We start from the raw sequence: 16,347 nt of genomic DNA, 5'->3' as shown, positions 1-16,347 counted from the left end.
GCCTCAAGGAATAATTCAACAGCAAACCAATAAATCACTGATGAATGCTGTATATGGAGATGAACTAATTCATTCACAGTATAGCTTGGCCATGATAAGTCAAGAACTTGCTATAGGGCTGAACTGTTCACACAGAAAAAAGGAAAAGCACAAATGATCTGAGACATTGAGCTCAGAACAGCTTGGTAGATCTGCCTCTCACCATAATTGTTCTTAATATTAATTTCATTTTGCCAGTATCAACTTTACCTTTATCTTTTTTTGGGGGTGGGGGGATAAAATAAGAACCAGTTGAACACTACTTGACTCACACCCACCCCTGAAATTGCCGACAATGGGCCAAAATTTGAAACTAATATTGATTTCATTTCTGTCACAATATGTGTTTTAAATAAGAGATAAGTGTTAGTTCTTAAAGTATTAGCATGGAAGTAGATTCATTTATGAACCAAAGTGTATTTAAGTAAATCCAATAACTCTAAAACTCCACACATTTTTGTTTTTACCAATTCTTCCCTAGAAATGCTGTTCCTACAATGTATCTCCTCTGACAATCTTCAAAGTAAACATTATCTACACTGATTCCTTTATCTTTAATCTACCTACGCAACAACCCCCACTCTGCTATTAGGGACAGGATTCTTGTAACTGATGCAACAAAAATCTGCAAATCCAATAAAACATTTACAAGAAGGAATAAAAAAAATAAAGAAATGATTAAATATTGATCCATAAACAGGAGAAGCTAGAAGCAAAAGACAAAAATCAATGAAACTGAAAGTTGAGGAAATATTAAAATTTTGATGCAATTGCTAGTAACTTGAAGACTGACGAAGATATTGCAATGTTTTGTTATTTTCTGTTGTTATTTAATAGTAGAAAGACGTTTGAGTTTTGTCAGATAATGAAAAAAGATAAGGATAATCTTAAACCTAAACAATTTTTCCAGGAAAATCAGAGATGAAAATAAAGTGTTATGTTTGTTCATATAACCACACACACACTGAAAGAGAATTTCTATTGTATTTATTTGTAAACAAAGGGCAATTACGAGAACAGAATTCAGAAGACAACCCATCTAGATGTTGTTGGAATCACAAATGTTTATTACTATTACATTTCTGCTACATCAATAAATGCTTCTTCTGTTGATCTGGGACAGACACACTGACAGAAGCACCACATTTTCTGTTAATTATACGATTTGCATGGTATTATTCCAGCACATATCTTCAAGGCTAATAATCGCCAGGGTCACTTCTCTTGACAGCAACACTGGAGCCATTATGGTGTATTTCCCAATTTCTGTTTAAAGTACAAAGCAACACCAAGAAGATATATTATATGGATTCTCTTTGTTTGAAGAAGTGTCATCATCATCTGTCTTCCGTACTCTCATGGCTGGATGGTTTGATAGGAGCTGCAAGCCAAAAGACTGCACCAAGCTCTACTGTCTGCTTTGGCATAGCTTTTATAGCTGAATGTCCTTCCTAATGCCAACTGCTTTACTGAGTGGACTGGGTGCTTTTTATATGGGACCAGCACTGATGAGGTCTGCTTTAGCATGGTTTTACGGGTGGATGTCCTTCCTAACACCAAGTACTTTATAGAATGGGCTGGGTACTTTTTATGTGGTACCATCACCAATGAGGAACATCACATAACTTGCAAGACAAAGATCCTTCAACTGAGAAGAACTATTGTGAGAGGTGGTTTTGTTCCAGGTGATGAGAGGTTAAACTATGATAGAGGGACAGAAACAAGTGTTTTGTGTAGAAACACGGTTATCCCAGTCTGAGTGAGAGAGAGATGGTGATGTACCAAAACATAATCTCAAGGTACAAAGCTGTGAATATAAATGGAATGGTAGAGGATTGCATAGGGTGTATGAGCAGGGAGTTCACAAAGGTGCAAAAAGGAGAGAGAGGAGGTTGCACAACTCATAGTACTGGACTGTTACATTGAGTTGATCTTGAATGGATTTGAATGCAGAATGAAAAGGACTAGCACAAAATGCTACACTGCTTTCTGTCTGATGGTTTAGAGATTCTCCCAAATCTTCAGTGGACTGATAAGAAATGGCAAGTTTCCACAGACTTCCATGTACCAAATTTCATTCACAAAGTAACTAGTCAATCCAAGACTACAATAAAGTATACTTGCTATGGCGCTACACAGTGGAGTTGAAACAAAAACCACATGATAGTGAGGTGAACTTTCTAGCCACTTGGCTATGCTTATGCCAGTGTCCTGGAGGTTTTTCCTCAAAATCATTCACTAAATTTATATACTAGAGTGTTACCAGTCATACAAGTAACTTTGGAAATAAACTTCTGCCATCAGGAAATATGGCATACATGTAATAATTGTTAATTTAACTTATCAAATATCTTGTTATACAAGATGATGAAATGAATATTAATTTTCAAAAAGAGAATATTTACTACCTTAAAACAAATTTCTCATTTGAATAACTCCTCCCCTACAGTCATTTACTCCCTCCCCTCTATTGCTATGATTCTTTTTCTCTCACTGTGTTTATGTAGTGTTTTTTAACTTTTTGCCTGCCACCAAGCCTAGTATGTGTACCCATCCCATACCTCTTATGTCAACTACATTTTTTTTCTTTTTGTACCCTACCATTCTTTCTATACAATATAAAGAGTGACTGGAGAAAGCAACCCACCAACCAAACAACATTTATATTGTAGGCCAATATAAATGTTGTTTGGTTGGTAGGTTATTTCTTCCATAGAGGGAAGAAAGAGTTACAAATAAGCAAATTTACAGATATAAAAAGGTTCATTCAACTCAGAACACTCGTTCTTTCCTTCTCATTTTCCCCTAATTAATTATTTTTGCTGTTTCTCTAATACAACCAGATTTATAAAAATAACTTCATCTTCCACTCCACTCCCATACAAATATAATACACAATGAAGAAACACCTACTTTGTGTTGAACTACTGTTAATATACAATATGACTATAATTCTTTAGCATTTTATGCAGTAAATTAGATTCATGGCCTACATTTTTATTAAAACCATTGCTTTAATAGTAGACATATCACTTCCCAAGTGGCCACAACCTAGTTCAGGTCAAATACCGACATGTAGAAACAATAGAAAGTCTGCAACTATATCTGAGATGACTTGTTAATCTGAAGTTAGATCTGTCAATTTGTCTGTGCCCAGGAATAAAGAATTACTAATAAGGACAAAGCACACACATGTACATACACACACATTTTTACATATACACAGCACACACGTGTACTTGCATATATGTATGTATGTATATAATATATATATATATATATATATAGATAGATATTTATATACACAAGCAAAAATTAAAAAAGCACCAACTAAAGCAAGTAAGCAAGTCAGTCATGAGAAACTCAACAGAAACAAAATTTTCTAGAGAAACTACAAAGAACCAAAAGAATTTCATGCATAAAAATCACATCATCATCCTTTAATGTGTTTCCATGCTGGCATGGGTTGGACAATATCAATGCAAAACTACAACACTAATAACAAGAACCAAACTATGTGATATTCTGAGAGAAGGAAAAAGTCCTATGTTTAAATCAAGAGTAAATTAATGATTTGCCAATGTATTTCATATTTAAGCACAAAAAAGACAGAAGCAAATAGATATGATACAAAATTGGAAATAAGACATTAAAACAACAATGCTCTGTGTGCATGTGTGTAAGTGAATGGGGAGAAAGTAAATCTAAGTATTTTTATTCTTTTGGTTTATAAATTTTTATATATACAACACAAAAAGAAGTTTTTCATGTCATTTTTATGAATAAGTAACTTTTTTTTACAAAGTTGCTTAACCCTTCTGTTACAATAAACTGCTTTTGTTTTAAATTAATTTTAAAACTAATGACAAATTTAGTTAGTGTTTAGAACATAACTTAACATGAAATTTTGATGTAAGGTTTTAAAATCTAGTTCACTTTAAAACAGGAAGTTTGTGTTACAGAGTAAGGAGCAATCTTAGACAGGTTGGTATCAAAAGGGTCTTAATTCATATAGATTTATAAAAAGTAGCACAACTCCTTATATAGAGAAAAGTGGACAAATTCACTCATGGGAATCAAATCGTGTGTTTGCTTTAGACTGGATGGCTGTGATAGCAGTATACCAGAGAGACTTGCTGATTTTTAGCCATGAAATTTAGAGGTATCATCTTAAGAGTGAGAAAGGAATTCTATTCCATTTTCATTTAAGCAACAACATTAAAAATGATTGATCTATTCTCAAATATCTCAATGCTTCAAAATGTGACCTAAAAACAAAGATTTATCTATATTTCATGATCATGTAATGTCAGTATAAGAAATGCCAGACTTAAAACAACAGCCTTATACTTTCCCATCAAAGTTTTGATTGGTTATTGTAAAGGTTATAGTGATTAGTCTAATAGCTGAATACACTTCAAAACAAAAAAACAACAAATTGATAATGCAATTTTAAATCTACCAATCATTCTACTGCTGACAATAACAATAAAAACAATGAAAGTAAAACAAAAGATCACTCATTCTGAGGTTGAATATAGAGAGAATCATAAATCCATGAGTGAACATTAAATTAATGATATTATATATATATATAAATATATATATATATATATATATATAATCATTATATACAGACATTTTGTAAAAAATTACTTTTCTAAATATGAAAAAAAGTAGAAACAAGATATGCAAACAGAACAAAGTTGTTATTTTAACACAAACACTGTGTTTGTGTGTGTGAAAGTGATGCCGGCTGACATGAGATACCCACTGCAAAAAAAACCAACACATAGGAAGAAAAAGTCAAGTTGTATCTCAGGATTTTGGATCTTACAGAAAAAATGAGGCAAGATTAAGAAATGTGAATGGTACTGTAGTTCTGTCCAACCAATATCAGCAGGGAAAAACACACATGCAAATAGTGTAGTTGAGCTGTGATTAACATAACAGACAACACTGAGCCAGTAATAGAAATGAGGTTCCAAGACTGCTCATCTAGTGAGTTCGTTCAAAAGTTTAACATGGATCTGAATGTGGAACAAGTTACAGACAACACAAAGAAAAGTAATAAACGCCATTTACAAACAACGTCTATAAAAAAAAAAGTGAGTTTCTATGGGGTGAAAACACGAACAACTTAGTAAAGGAGAAGAGAAAAAAGAAACCAAAACAAAACATGTTTGCTTCCTCCACCATAGAGGTCATTTAACCCCTCCCACACCAGTTGTTGACATCAGCCACCCAGCCTCAGGATTGAGATAAGTCTCTAAAGACAAAAAATAACCAATTTAAAAGGAGTCACCACCCTACTCAATACCTATACATACCAAGCACAAACAGAAAGCTATATATAAACATTTGGTACAATATTTCATCACAAATCTATGTCATGTTCTACACCTAACTTTTAGCTCTATCAAACCAAATTTTGGTATATGTGATACACTATTGCAAATTACAATAAACAATTTATTTTATACATGTGTGTTGGTCATGTTCTATGCATAATTACATGTGTGTGTGTGTGTGTGTGTGTGTGTGTATGTGTAGCTATACACAAACACACACTCTTGTGAGTGTATATAAGAAAGAATAAGAGAGAGAAAGAGATAGAGAGAGACTATGTTGAAAATAATTACCGTCAGATAAACAGCTGTCACGGCAACAGGAGATGTCATGGAATGACAATTCTGAAACAAAGTTAAATTGGTAACAGAATCGACAAAAACATTATCCCTTAATAGAGCGGAGAGATTTTTTGTTATATGTTGTTGTTTTTCCTTATTTATGAGTTTCTGTTTATGCTGATTAGGTTATTATTGGCTGATTTGTTAGAGACCCATGCTAGGAATGAATTTAAAGACAGACTAAAGATGGACTCTGGCTTTGAGTTAACCAATCAATGTTAAGAAGACATGGTTTAGACCTGGTTCTGACCAGACAGAAGTATTTCTTTGGGTGACAGGGTTAAGACAGTCTAAGTTATTAATAAAGTAAATCAAATTTGAAATTGATTTGCTTTTTATGTAATTAATTACTGTTTGTATAATTTTTAATAAACAATTTTTTTTTATTTTTCAAATGTATCTGAAATATTACCTCATCAAAGGTACTCATATGAATATTTGGTAATGGAAGGGTTTTAAAAAGCCCCAGTCAAGTGATACCCTTTTGGTATCAAATCAACATTGCCAAGTAATCTACTTACTGTCTCTACTATATATGTGATAGTCTTCATATACAATATACACTTACTACCACTTCTACTGTACATAAGTCTTTCTACACCTACACCAACACTATTACTCTCTGAGGTCAATTGGTCTGCTAGAAACCATTGAAATCTCCTTTAAATCATATAACCATCTGTTTTTTTTTAAAAAGGAGGACAATGAATAATGTAGGATACATTATCCAAAGTCTCTCCACTCCCACAAAAAAGATGGCATGGTCAATACTGGAATATTTGTGATTATGTTAGCACAATCAAAGTAAACCCAGGATAAGTCTGGTTTAATAATTCCAACTTGGGTACAAAGCCACCCATTTGAAGTAGTGAATTAGATCAAGCCCAGTATTTGACTATTACTTTATTTTATAGATTTGAACTCAGAAAATAAAGAGATGAAAGAAATGCCAAGAATGATACTATCAGCTTGCTGGCTTAGTCTGGTTTAATTATAAACACAATTTAGATCTATATTCCACAGAGTGTAAAATTATGTACACTGGTATTTTACCCGTTCTATATGGCATACAGTGTCTGCCTACAAGAATTTGTAGACCTAGCTATGCATAGATTATGGCAGTGTTTCCCAACCACTTTTTAGCTATGGATCCTTTGATTCCTATTTTACTTGGATGTACCCTCCTAGCCATTCGATGCTTAAAAAATCATATTTTTATAATTAAATATTATCAGGAATCATTAATAAAAAAAAAAATTGTTAAAATATTTTGTGCATTGTAGAAGTATAACCAATTTATACCAGATAGATTTTAAAATTTTATATGTACCTCATCTGAAAACCACTGGACTATGGCATAACAATGCAAATTACACCTAACTTCTTAATGACTAAACTGATAGAAGCTAATTATAATTCTCAATATCATGAGGCCTTTAAAAGACAGCATTTTTTGCCAAGGGGCTCTATACAGCCAATTGTTGGTCTGGAATGGGGGTGTTCTTAATGTGAAAACTCCGCTAAGTCATGCATTTAAATTCATAGTAAACCTATTTATAACCAAAAAGTTGTTTTGGTTGGTCTCATTCCTTGTGCAACAATGCATGCAGAAAAAACAAAAACATAAAACAACAACATATAACAAACAAAATACAAAAAATAAAATTGAATACAAACAAACAAAAAAAATAAACACCAAACTAATGCAATATTTGGAGAAAAGCAAAAAAGAAAACACCCAAAATTTTGGTAGTCCTCCTGTTAATATCAGTTGACCTCAAAAGTATCTTGGTCCAAAACCTGTAGATAAAAAAATTAATACACACACACACATATATATACATAAGCTTTACATTCATTTTTCCAGTCTAGCATCTGTGAGGTAGATTTTGTTAAAACAATTGTTTTTACATGGTCAGTTGGTACAACTGACACCTCTCACCTGTAATTCTTTCCTATATTGACATGAACCCCACTCAAAACCTTTATGAAGTGGTTCCAAAGACTCAATTTTGAGTGACATGGTTAGGTATACAAACTTTTTTTATTCCCATATTTCTGTTGAAATACATTTTGTTTCAATTTATTTTTAAAATAATGAAGAATTTATTAAAATTTGCTGTTTCATTACGAAGCTGGTGTTCAGAACATGAATTAATGGGTTTTGATGGAAGACTTTGACATCATTTAAAACAAGGGGTGGTCTCAGGTGGGTTAGCATAAAAAGGGTTAAATTTCTTTTAGAACCCTCTGTCATCTAATACTAGTGAAGGAGGGTGTCTGTGTGCATAATAGCCAACAGTTTTCAATTTGATTAATTTATTTTCTAAGATTGTAGTCTGACAGAAGGTAGCGCTGTAGTATAAATGAGATAGCCATCTTATTTATGTAATTTGAATGGTGGTCAGTACTGCAAAGTGACTAAAGGCTGAAAGTTGGTGATTTTAATAGAATGGCAGCAAAATGAGTAATAGTGAATTCCTGATAAACCAAATGATTGAATATTGAATCCTTGAACCAGTTTCATTTCATTTCATTATCATTTAACATCTCTTTTCCATGCTGGCATGAGTTGGAAGGTTTGACAGAATCTGAAGAGCCGTAGTGCTGTGTTGAGTTCCAACGTCAGCTTTGGCATAGTTTTTATGGGTGGATGCCCTTTGTAAAACCAACCACTTTACAGAGTATACTGGGTGCTTTTGCTGTGCCACCAGCACTAGTAAGATTGCCATGTAAACTTGCAAGACAGAAAAAGAACAAGAAAAAAAGAAAAAGCTCCCATTACTAGGAGGGAAGTATTTGAAAAGGAAAAGAGGTATCAAAAGGCTAAAGTATGATAGAGTGACAAGCATGGGTATCTTGCATCACACCATTTATTTACCCACCATCTGAAGTCAGTAAAAATCAACAAGTGCCTCTCAATATGATGACTGAAGCAGTTGAATAGTTATCAAACTTGACCAGAGAAAAATGATCATTGATGGACTATACTGACTCAGAATGTTTGGTAACAAAATAACAAACTTCAGCATCAACTTTTATGATTTAATTTACCAAAATACTCAGAAACAAAGTAATAGTCATGTCATAGTCAAACTTATTAACCCATTTCATACCAACCTGCCTGAGCCCACCCCTAATTCTACAACAAAAGCTTCCAGTTTTAAAGTGATCTAAATTAAACTTTTCCATCAAAATTTTATGTTAGTTTGTTCTAAACACCAGCTTAATAAAATTATTTTACTAAATTCTTATCAAAATTAATTGAAACAATAGCAGTGCATTTCAATAGAATTTTGGTTATAAAAGGGTTAAAGACATTTTGTTTTATATTTGATTTCTTTCTTATTAGTCAAAGGAAAAGGGCCAGTGTTGTCTAGAACCTTTGTAAATCCCCAGACTGGGGAGGCCAATAAAGTTGATGTTCAAAGAATCTCTCTTGTTGGGTGCATGCAGGTGAACCTGACAAGGTAATGAGAAGAGGTTTAGTTCCTTGTTGAGCTGTTTCACTTCATTTATTTGTAGTAAGGTTAAAGGACTTAGTCTGGAGACAGATGGACTTCAACAGGCAGACTTGGTCCTAACACTTACTAAATGACCATGGAGCCTTCAGTGGCAACCTAATGACACAGAAAGAGATCATGGTACATTTTCTGAGTTAACATTTTGGTGTAACAATTTATTCCTAGATCAACAGCCAAAGGCATAACTGTAAGGAGTTTGCTTCCCAACCATATGCATTCAAGTTCAGTCCCACTGCATGGCACCTTAGGGAAGTGACTTCTACTACAGCTCCAGGTTCACCAAAGCCTTGCGGATGGATTCAGTTGACAGAAACTAAAAGAATCCCATTGTGTGTGTGTTCTTGATTAGATACTGTGTGATGGTTATAAATGAGCATCAGTCATACAAGCAATGTCCATTTCCAATCTTCAGAGAAAACTTGTCTAGCTATGGGGGAAAAGATGGGGATTGGCCATTTTCTATTGCTGGAAAGGCATCCAGTAATAGAAAATCAGTCTCAACAAATTCTGTGTCATTCATGTGAGTGTGGAAAAGTGGATGTTACAACAATGATGATGAATGGTGAACATCTAAAAGAGGAACTGGATGAGGCAATAATGGTATTGTTTACAATGAAATCTCAGTTGCCTTGATGAAGAATATGGCTGCAATGTCATTGGATATCTTCGTATTCTAAATTCAACATCAGGCCAATTAGTAGATTTCACTTTGACATATCCTCTTGATAATCCACATCTTTTTTTCCTTTCCATATTACCAAAGATCGAATATAATCGAGTATGATATAAACATTTACACTAATCATTGGAGTATTTCTCGATGACTCTTCAGAAGTAGCTATTAAACTAGCAAGAGAAAGTGGCCCACACTTTTCAGTTTAGTTTTACAAATACACCTGAAGTTACAAACTAAATTCACAAACTGCGATTATAGCTTCACTAAATCTGAAGTGGAAGCCCAGTACAAGATGTGCAACTTCAATAATAATAGTACTCATACAACAAATATTGTTTTGTTGATTAGGCTACAAAATCCAAATAAAAACCTCTGAAACCAATACACTAAATGAGAGTCATTAAGGGTATTAACTTTTTAATATGTAAATCATTATGGTCACAACTCTGAAAAAAATTGTGAACTGTTGTATTTTGTGATGTTCTATATTGATTTAAGTGTATTTAAAGTATATTTTGGTTTTGAAATCCTTGGAGAGTTTAATATTGCTTTTGGAGTATTAACTTTTGCTCTAATAAACATATGAGCTAATTGATCATAGTTATTTAAGTATGGATTACATCCTCAGTTATTGCAGAAAATCAATTTATATCCCTCAAGTAATCGTGTCTTCTTTTCAGGCAAAATGACATTATCATGACTGCCTCAGTATCCCTGGCTGAAAATAAAAAGATAAGAACATCACTTCTACTTGTTGACAGGTAAGTAGTTTATCATGGAAATGTCATGTTTTATTTCAAAGTTCAGATATATGTCAGAATGCAACAATTCACACAAAAACCTGAACTTGTAAAACTATTCAAGCAATATCAACCAAGAACAAATATTTTAAGCAAGCACTGCTGATCTACTTGATAGAAAAAGTAGTAAAATCTCACCAAATCAAACTTAACTATTTAAAAAAAAAATTTTTTTAATAAAAAAAACATTTGATAAGTCCAGAATACACTATGGCCTGAAAAGCAAAAATGAAAAAAGCAAAAAACATTTAAAAGAAAAACCAAATCTCGTATTGATTCTTGTGAGTGGAAAAGAACAGGAATATTTAAAGACTCCAGTCACCACTACACCCACATGTATGTATATTTCAAGCTGCTCTGTTTGTATAGATGAGTGTACATGTTACCAATGTAACACAGTACAACTTATTACATAGGTGGGTTGTCAGTGACTGTGGAAACAGTGACCACTATTGCTACCACCACTCAGAAAAGAGTATTCTGAAGGATTGCTCAGTCCCAGCTGGACAAAAACAAAATCTCTTAGAAGCATGATGAAACAAGCTTAATATTAACAACTTTCTAGCAATATTGAGCAGAACGCAAAAATATATTGACATGGTAAACAAGTACACTATAAGACAACTTTAGCAGTGATGGATCACCAATTGTTGCTGGAACATCTTAGAAAGGAGTAGATAGGACTCCATAACTGTGGTGGATCAATCTGTCTAACCTGCCTTACCGCATGTACACACTGAGTGAAAAACAAGCTGCAGTGGTCAGCTTTAAGGTAGTCTCAAGCAGACTGGATTTCCAGTAAACATCTGTGTCTAGGGCCACCATTCCCTACTCTGTTCTAAATCAGCCAACTATACTTTTGGAAAACACTCTACCACTGCCAAATAGATCAACAAAATAACAAATGGTATCAACTACATCTAGGAAGCTTAACCAAGCCCCTGAAGGAATTTATCTCACGTATACCCTTACTGCAAATAAACTACAATATAATTGCCACAAATCAAGCTTACCTTCCCTGTCAGCCTACCTATGATCCACTACACCATTTTTGATATACAGAAAAGAGCTGTATATCAAAAATGGTCACATTCACCAATGATCATAGGCCTCTGCCATCTTTCCTGCTATTTAATAAGAGAGAGGATTCTGCTGCTGCTGCTTCTAGCAGAGATAAAAGCTTCCCTCCTTAACCTTTTCAATTCTGTTCTTATAATGATTACCATGCTTTTTAAGTGCCAACAACTTATTAGGTTCCTTGGTAACAGAAATGTAAGAACCTATTTCAAGCATAAACTCCTGTTTTCTGCACCCATAATTTATATATTTTCTGCATGTAGAGCAGTATTTCTCAACCTTTTTACCCTTGCATAACCCTTAAAATAAATTACATTTCTCAAAGAACCCTTGCACAAAAAAAACTATACTGTATCTTTCTCATATTTTTTTCATCATAGTTCACATGGTAAATATCGTTATATATATATATATATAAATACAGTTATTTGTTATATTTGAGAACATAATAGATTAGATAGGGTGATGTTTATATTACAATAACCAATAATATGTTGTGTGTGTACAGTAATATTACAATCATGAAATTAGCATTAGCTTACCTTACTCTTTCTTGCAGAACCCCTAATAACTTTTTGCAGAACCCTAAGGTTCCAGAGAACCACAGTTGAGAAATGCTGATGTAGAGTATGGCTACTTGTCAGATAACAGAATCCTGGCTATAACTTTTGTTTTTGCTAGGTTCATTTTGAGGCTTCTAACTTCTGGGCTTGCTTCCTCATTTTGACTTCTTTCTCAAGTTCAACAAATTCTGCTAGAAGAACTGAGTTTTCTGAGAGCTCCTGTTCTCAAAAACAGTCTTAAACACCCTTTTTATGCATTGGATATAATAAACAGGAACAGACTCCTGTACACCAGCCTAGCCTGCAAACTTAATTCCTCATTGAACTCATTACCAACTATAAACTATTAACTTGCTTATGGCATTTCTGTACATGGCTTACATGCCATTCATCTACAGATAGTTATCTTAATGATCAGCAGACTACAAAGTATTCCTTGACACACTGTCAGTTACGATGATGAGGGTTCCAGTTGATTTGATCTACAGAACAGCCAGCTCGTGAAATTAACTGGCATGTGGCTGAGCACTCCAGAGACATGTGTACGTTTAACATAGTTCTCAAGTAAATTCAGCATGACACAGAGTGTGACAAGGCTGGCCCTTTGAAATACAGGTACTACTCATCTTTGCCAGCTGAGTGGACTGGAGCAACGTGAAATAAAGTGTCTTACTCAAGGACACAATGTGTCACCAGGAATTGAACTTATGACCTTAAGATCGTGAGTCTAATACCCTAACCACTAAGCCACGCACCTTCACCTACAAAGTATGGTACCTGCTCAAAGGCATTCTTCAGATTTATGACTGCTAGATATAGTGGTTTGCTCTTAACTAAGCACTGAACTCACAAGGAAGAATGAGACAGATAGGGTTCCTTAATTCTGGTGGGTAAACCCACTATTCTGCTGCATGGTGGGTGAATCCAGTAAGATTACAATACACACTCAGTAAAAAACAAGTATGTATTTGCAGTGGCATCCTATCCTGGCACAAACCTGAACTATATCTTATCTAGGCTAATTCTCACCTTAATCAGTTGTATTATAACTCTTTCTGTTACTGTTATGACTTAGTCTAATTTCATGCTTCTGTAGTTGCTTCTTTCACTGTCCTTGTAGCAGCTGATAATGATACCATTTGGCTAGTCATTGGGTAAGACAATACTATGTACCACTTGATTGACTATGTGAACAACTAGCATGTACCTGTCTTGATCAGATATTTTCAGCATCTCAGCAACTATTTGTGATACTTCAGCAGCTTTCCCTGCCTTCATATCCTTAACAGGACTTTTTAATCATACAACTGTCAAATTCTAGAGCGGGTCCCTCTGATATGTATACTTTGCATTCTCCTCATCTAGTAATGTCTCCAAACTTCTATCTTCTTGGTATCAGTAAAAATATGTGTGCTGCAAAATTTCCAACAAAATTTTCTCCAACATCTTCAATTACACAAGTACACTGCTTTACAAACTAGAATCTTATGTTTCTGATTCTTTTAGCAGAGAGCATAGCTAAATCTCTTACTTTCACTCTATACTATATATATCTAATGTCCAGCATCTCTTCTAGCTATTCTTTTTTGCTTCTTGCTAAAAATCTCCCCAGACCTATTTTTTTTAGCTTTATAGTTCTAATAAACAAACAAAAAAATAGCTATATAGAACCTGTTTATATGTGTGTGTACATACACATATATATATATATATATACACACACATACACTACCTCATGCTAGTCAGAAGAGCCATTAGTAGATATTTCTATAACGGCTAATGACTCACACAATGCAACTGTTAAACACAGACAATTGTGCATTATATATATATATATATATATATATATATATATATATATATTCACAACATAAAAATCAAAATAAATACAGCTCAATTGTATGTATGTATTTATGTAAAACACATACTCAAAATTGTCTTCAATGCATGACACATAAAATCTTTTTTTCTTCTTCTGTTGTCCAAATTCTTCACATAATGTAACAAGGAGTAAATGAACATAGTTATACTCATCTATGTCCCAAGTTCTGTTTCTGGTATGTGATTAGTACCCACCACTGCACAGAACTACAGTAGAAGGATGGCAGCATTAGTAGTTGACAGTATAAGTATCTTTCCCAGAGAGAGAGACTTCCACCCTTCAGGTGGTATCCTAGCAACCAACTTTCCAGTGTCTGAATTAACAGGAAAATCAGGTAAAATTAAGAAATATGAAAAGAATAACTAACCCATATGTGATACCCGGTGTGGGTCTAATAGTGTCTGCTCAATTTCACGGTTTGCTTCCAGTTTGGAGCCAGGTTCAGCAATGGCGTGACCCAAATCAATCAAACGGTCATTCAAGTTGTCATCATCAGCTTCCTTGTAAAGGTACACACCATATTTCGTTGAAGACTTCACATCAATTCTCATCTCAAGCTGTTCACTGTCAGTAAATTCTTTAACAATGAAATAGAAAGATATTTGGAATACATAAGAGAGGATTAAGAAAAATAAAACAGAAAAAGGGTTTTGTGTGGAAAGTGCACAGCTACAATAAACACTAAAAATGTACAGAAAATAGACCTCATTCAATGCCAAAGGGGAAAGTAGTTGATAGCATCCTTTATCTCTGTGACCAAGTCAGCAGCGGAGGTGGATGCTCCAAAAGCATAACTGCTAGAATAAGAATAGGTTGGGCAAAGTTCAGAGAGTACCTACCTCTACCAACAACAAAGGTCCTCTCCCTCAGAGTGAAAGGCAAACTTATGATGCCTGTGTGAGAACAGTCATGCTACACTGCAATGAAACATGGGCTATGACTGCTGAGGATATGCATAGGGTTGAAAGAAATGAAGCTAGTATGCTTCGCTGGATGTGCAATGTCAGTGAGCATGTATGACAGAGTAAGTGCCTTGACAGAAAAGCTGGGCGTAAGAGGCATCATATGGGGTGTGCAAGAGAGAGGACTGTGCTGGTATGGGCATGTGATGCATATGGATGAGGACAGTTGTGTAAAAAGGTGCCAATCTCTAACCTGACCCTAACTGTAGAGGAAACCTGTGAAAGAGGTAGACCAAGGAAGACATGGGACAAGGTGGTAAAGCATGATCTTTGATCGTTGGGCCTAACGGAGGCAGTGACAAGTGACTGAGACCTCTGGCAATATACCATGCTTGAGAAGACCTGTTAAGCTATGTGACACCATAGTCATGGCCAATGCTAGTGTCATGTAACAGGGACCTGTGCCGGTAACACACAAAAAGTACCCTTTGAACATTGGGCCTCACAGAGGCAATGATAAGTGACCAAGACCTTTGGCAGTATGCTGTGCTTGAAAAGACTCATCAAGCCAAGTGAAAGCATAGCTATGACTGATGCTGGTATTACGTAACTGGCACCCATGGCAGTGGCACATAAAAGCCACTCGTGGAGTGGTTGGCTTTAGGAAGGGCATCCAGCTGTAGAAACCATGCCAAATCAGACTGGAACCTGTTGAAGGTCACCAGCTTACCACTTTCAGTCAAACCATCTAACCCATGCCAGCATGGAAAGCAGATGCTAAATGATGATGATGAATAAAGGGAAGCTTTTTTGAAATATACATTGCTTAACTCTTTAGCATTTCAGAAGGTTATATCCAGCCCAAATATTGTCCTGGTGCAGGCAACACATGAGGTTTTTCGAGCGAGATCGTTGCCAGTGCCCCTGGACTGGCTCTTGTGCTGGTGACACATGAAATTTCTTCGAGCGAAATCGTTGCCGGTGCCCCTGAACTGGCTCTTGTGTGGGGTTGTTGTAGGATTTTCGAGCGAGATCGTTGCTGGTGCCCCTGGACTGGCTCTTGTGCGGGTGACACATGAGGTTTCTCGAGCGAGATGAGCGTGGCCGTTGCCAGTACCGCATGACTGGCCTTCGTGCGGGTGACACGTAAAAGCACCCACTACACTCTCTGAGTGGTTGGCGTTAGGAAGGGCA

General features: G+C 35.0%; 1 protein-coding gene across 2 annotated transcripts in view; it reads right to left on the bottom strand.

Moving 5' to 3' along the window:
• The window catches only part of LOC128246987 (uncharacterized), a 29,258-nt gene that overhangs the window by 2,011 nt on the left and 10,900 nt on the right, over positions 1–16,347 (bottom strand). Inside the window, exons 3-4 of one of the 2 annotated variants that reach the window (XM_052970222.1) lie at positions 14,619–14,828; positions 5,682–5,732 (exon numbers count right to left, since the gene is read on the bottom strand). In XM_052970222.1, coding sequence (XP_052826182.1) covers positions 5,682–5,732; positions 14,619–14,828 — 261 coding nt within the window. The remainder of the gene's footprint in view (positions 1–5,681; positions 5,733–14,618; positions 14,829–16,347) is intronic. The other variant, XM_052970223.1, reaches the window with a different exon arrangement.

The sequence above is a fragment of the Octopus bimaculoides genome, chromosome 8, assembly GCF_001194135.2.
Source record: "Octopus bimaculoides isolate UCB-OBI-ISO-001 chromosome 8, ASM119413v2, whole genome shotgun sequence".
Classification (NCBI taxonomy): domain Eukaryota; kingdom Metazoa; phylum Mollusca; class Cephalopoda; order Octopoda; family Octopodidae; genus Octopus; species Octopus bimaculoides.
Note: the sequence above shows the minus strand (reverse complement) of the source record. Positions and strands in the feature narration are given on the sequence as shown.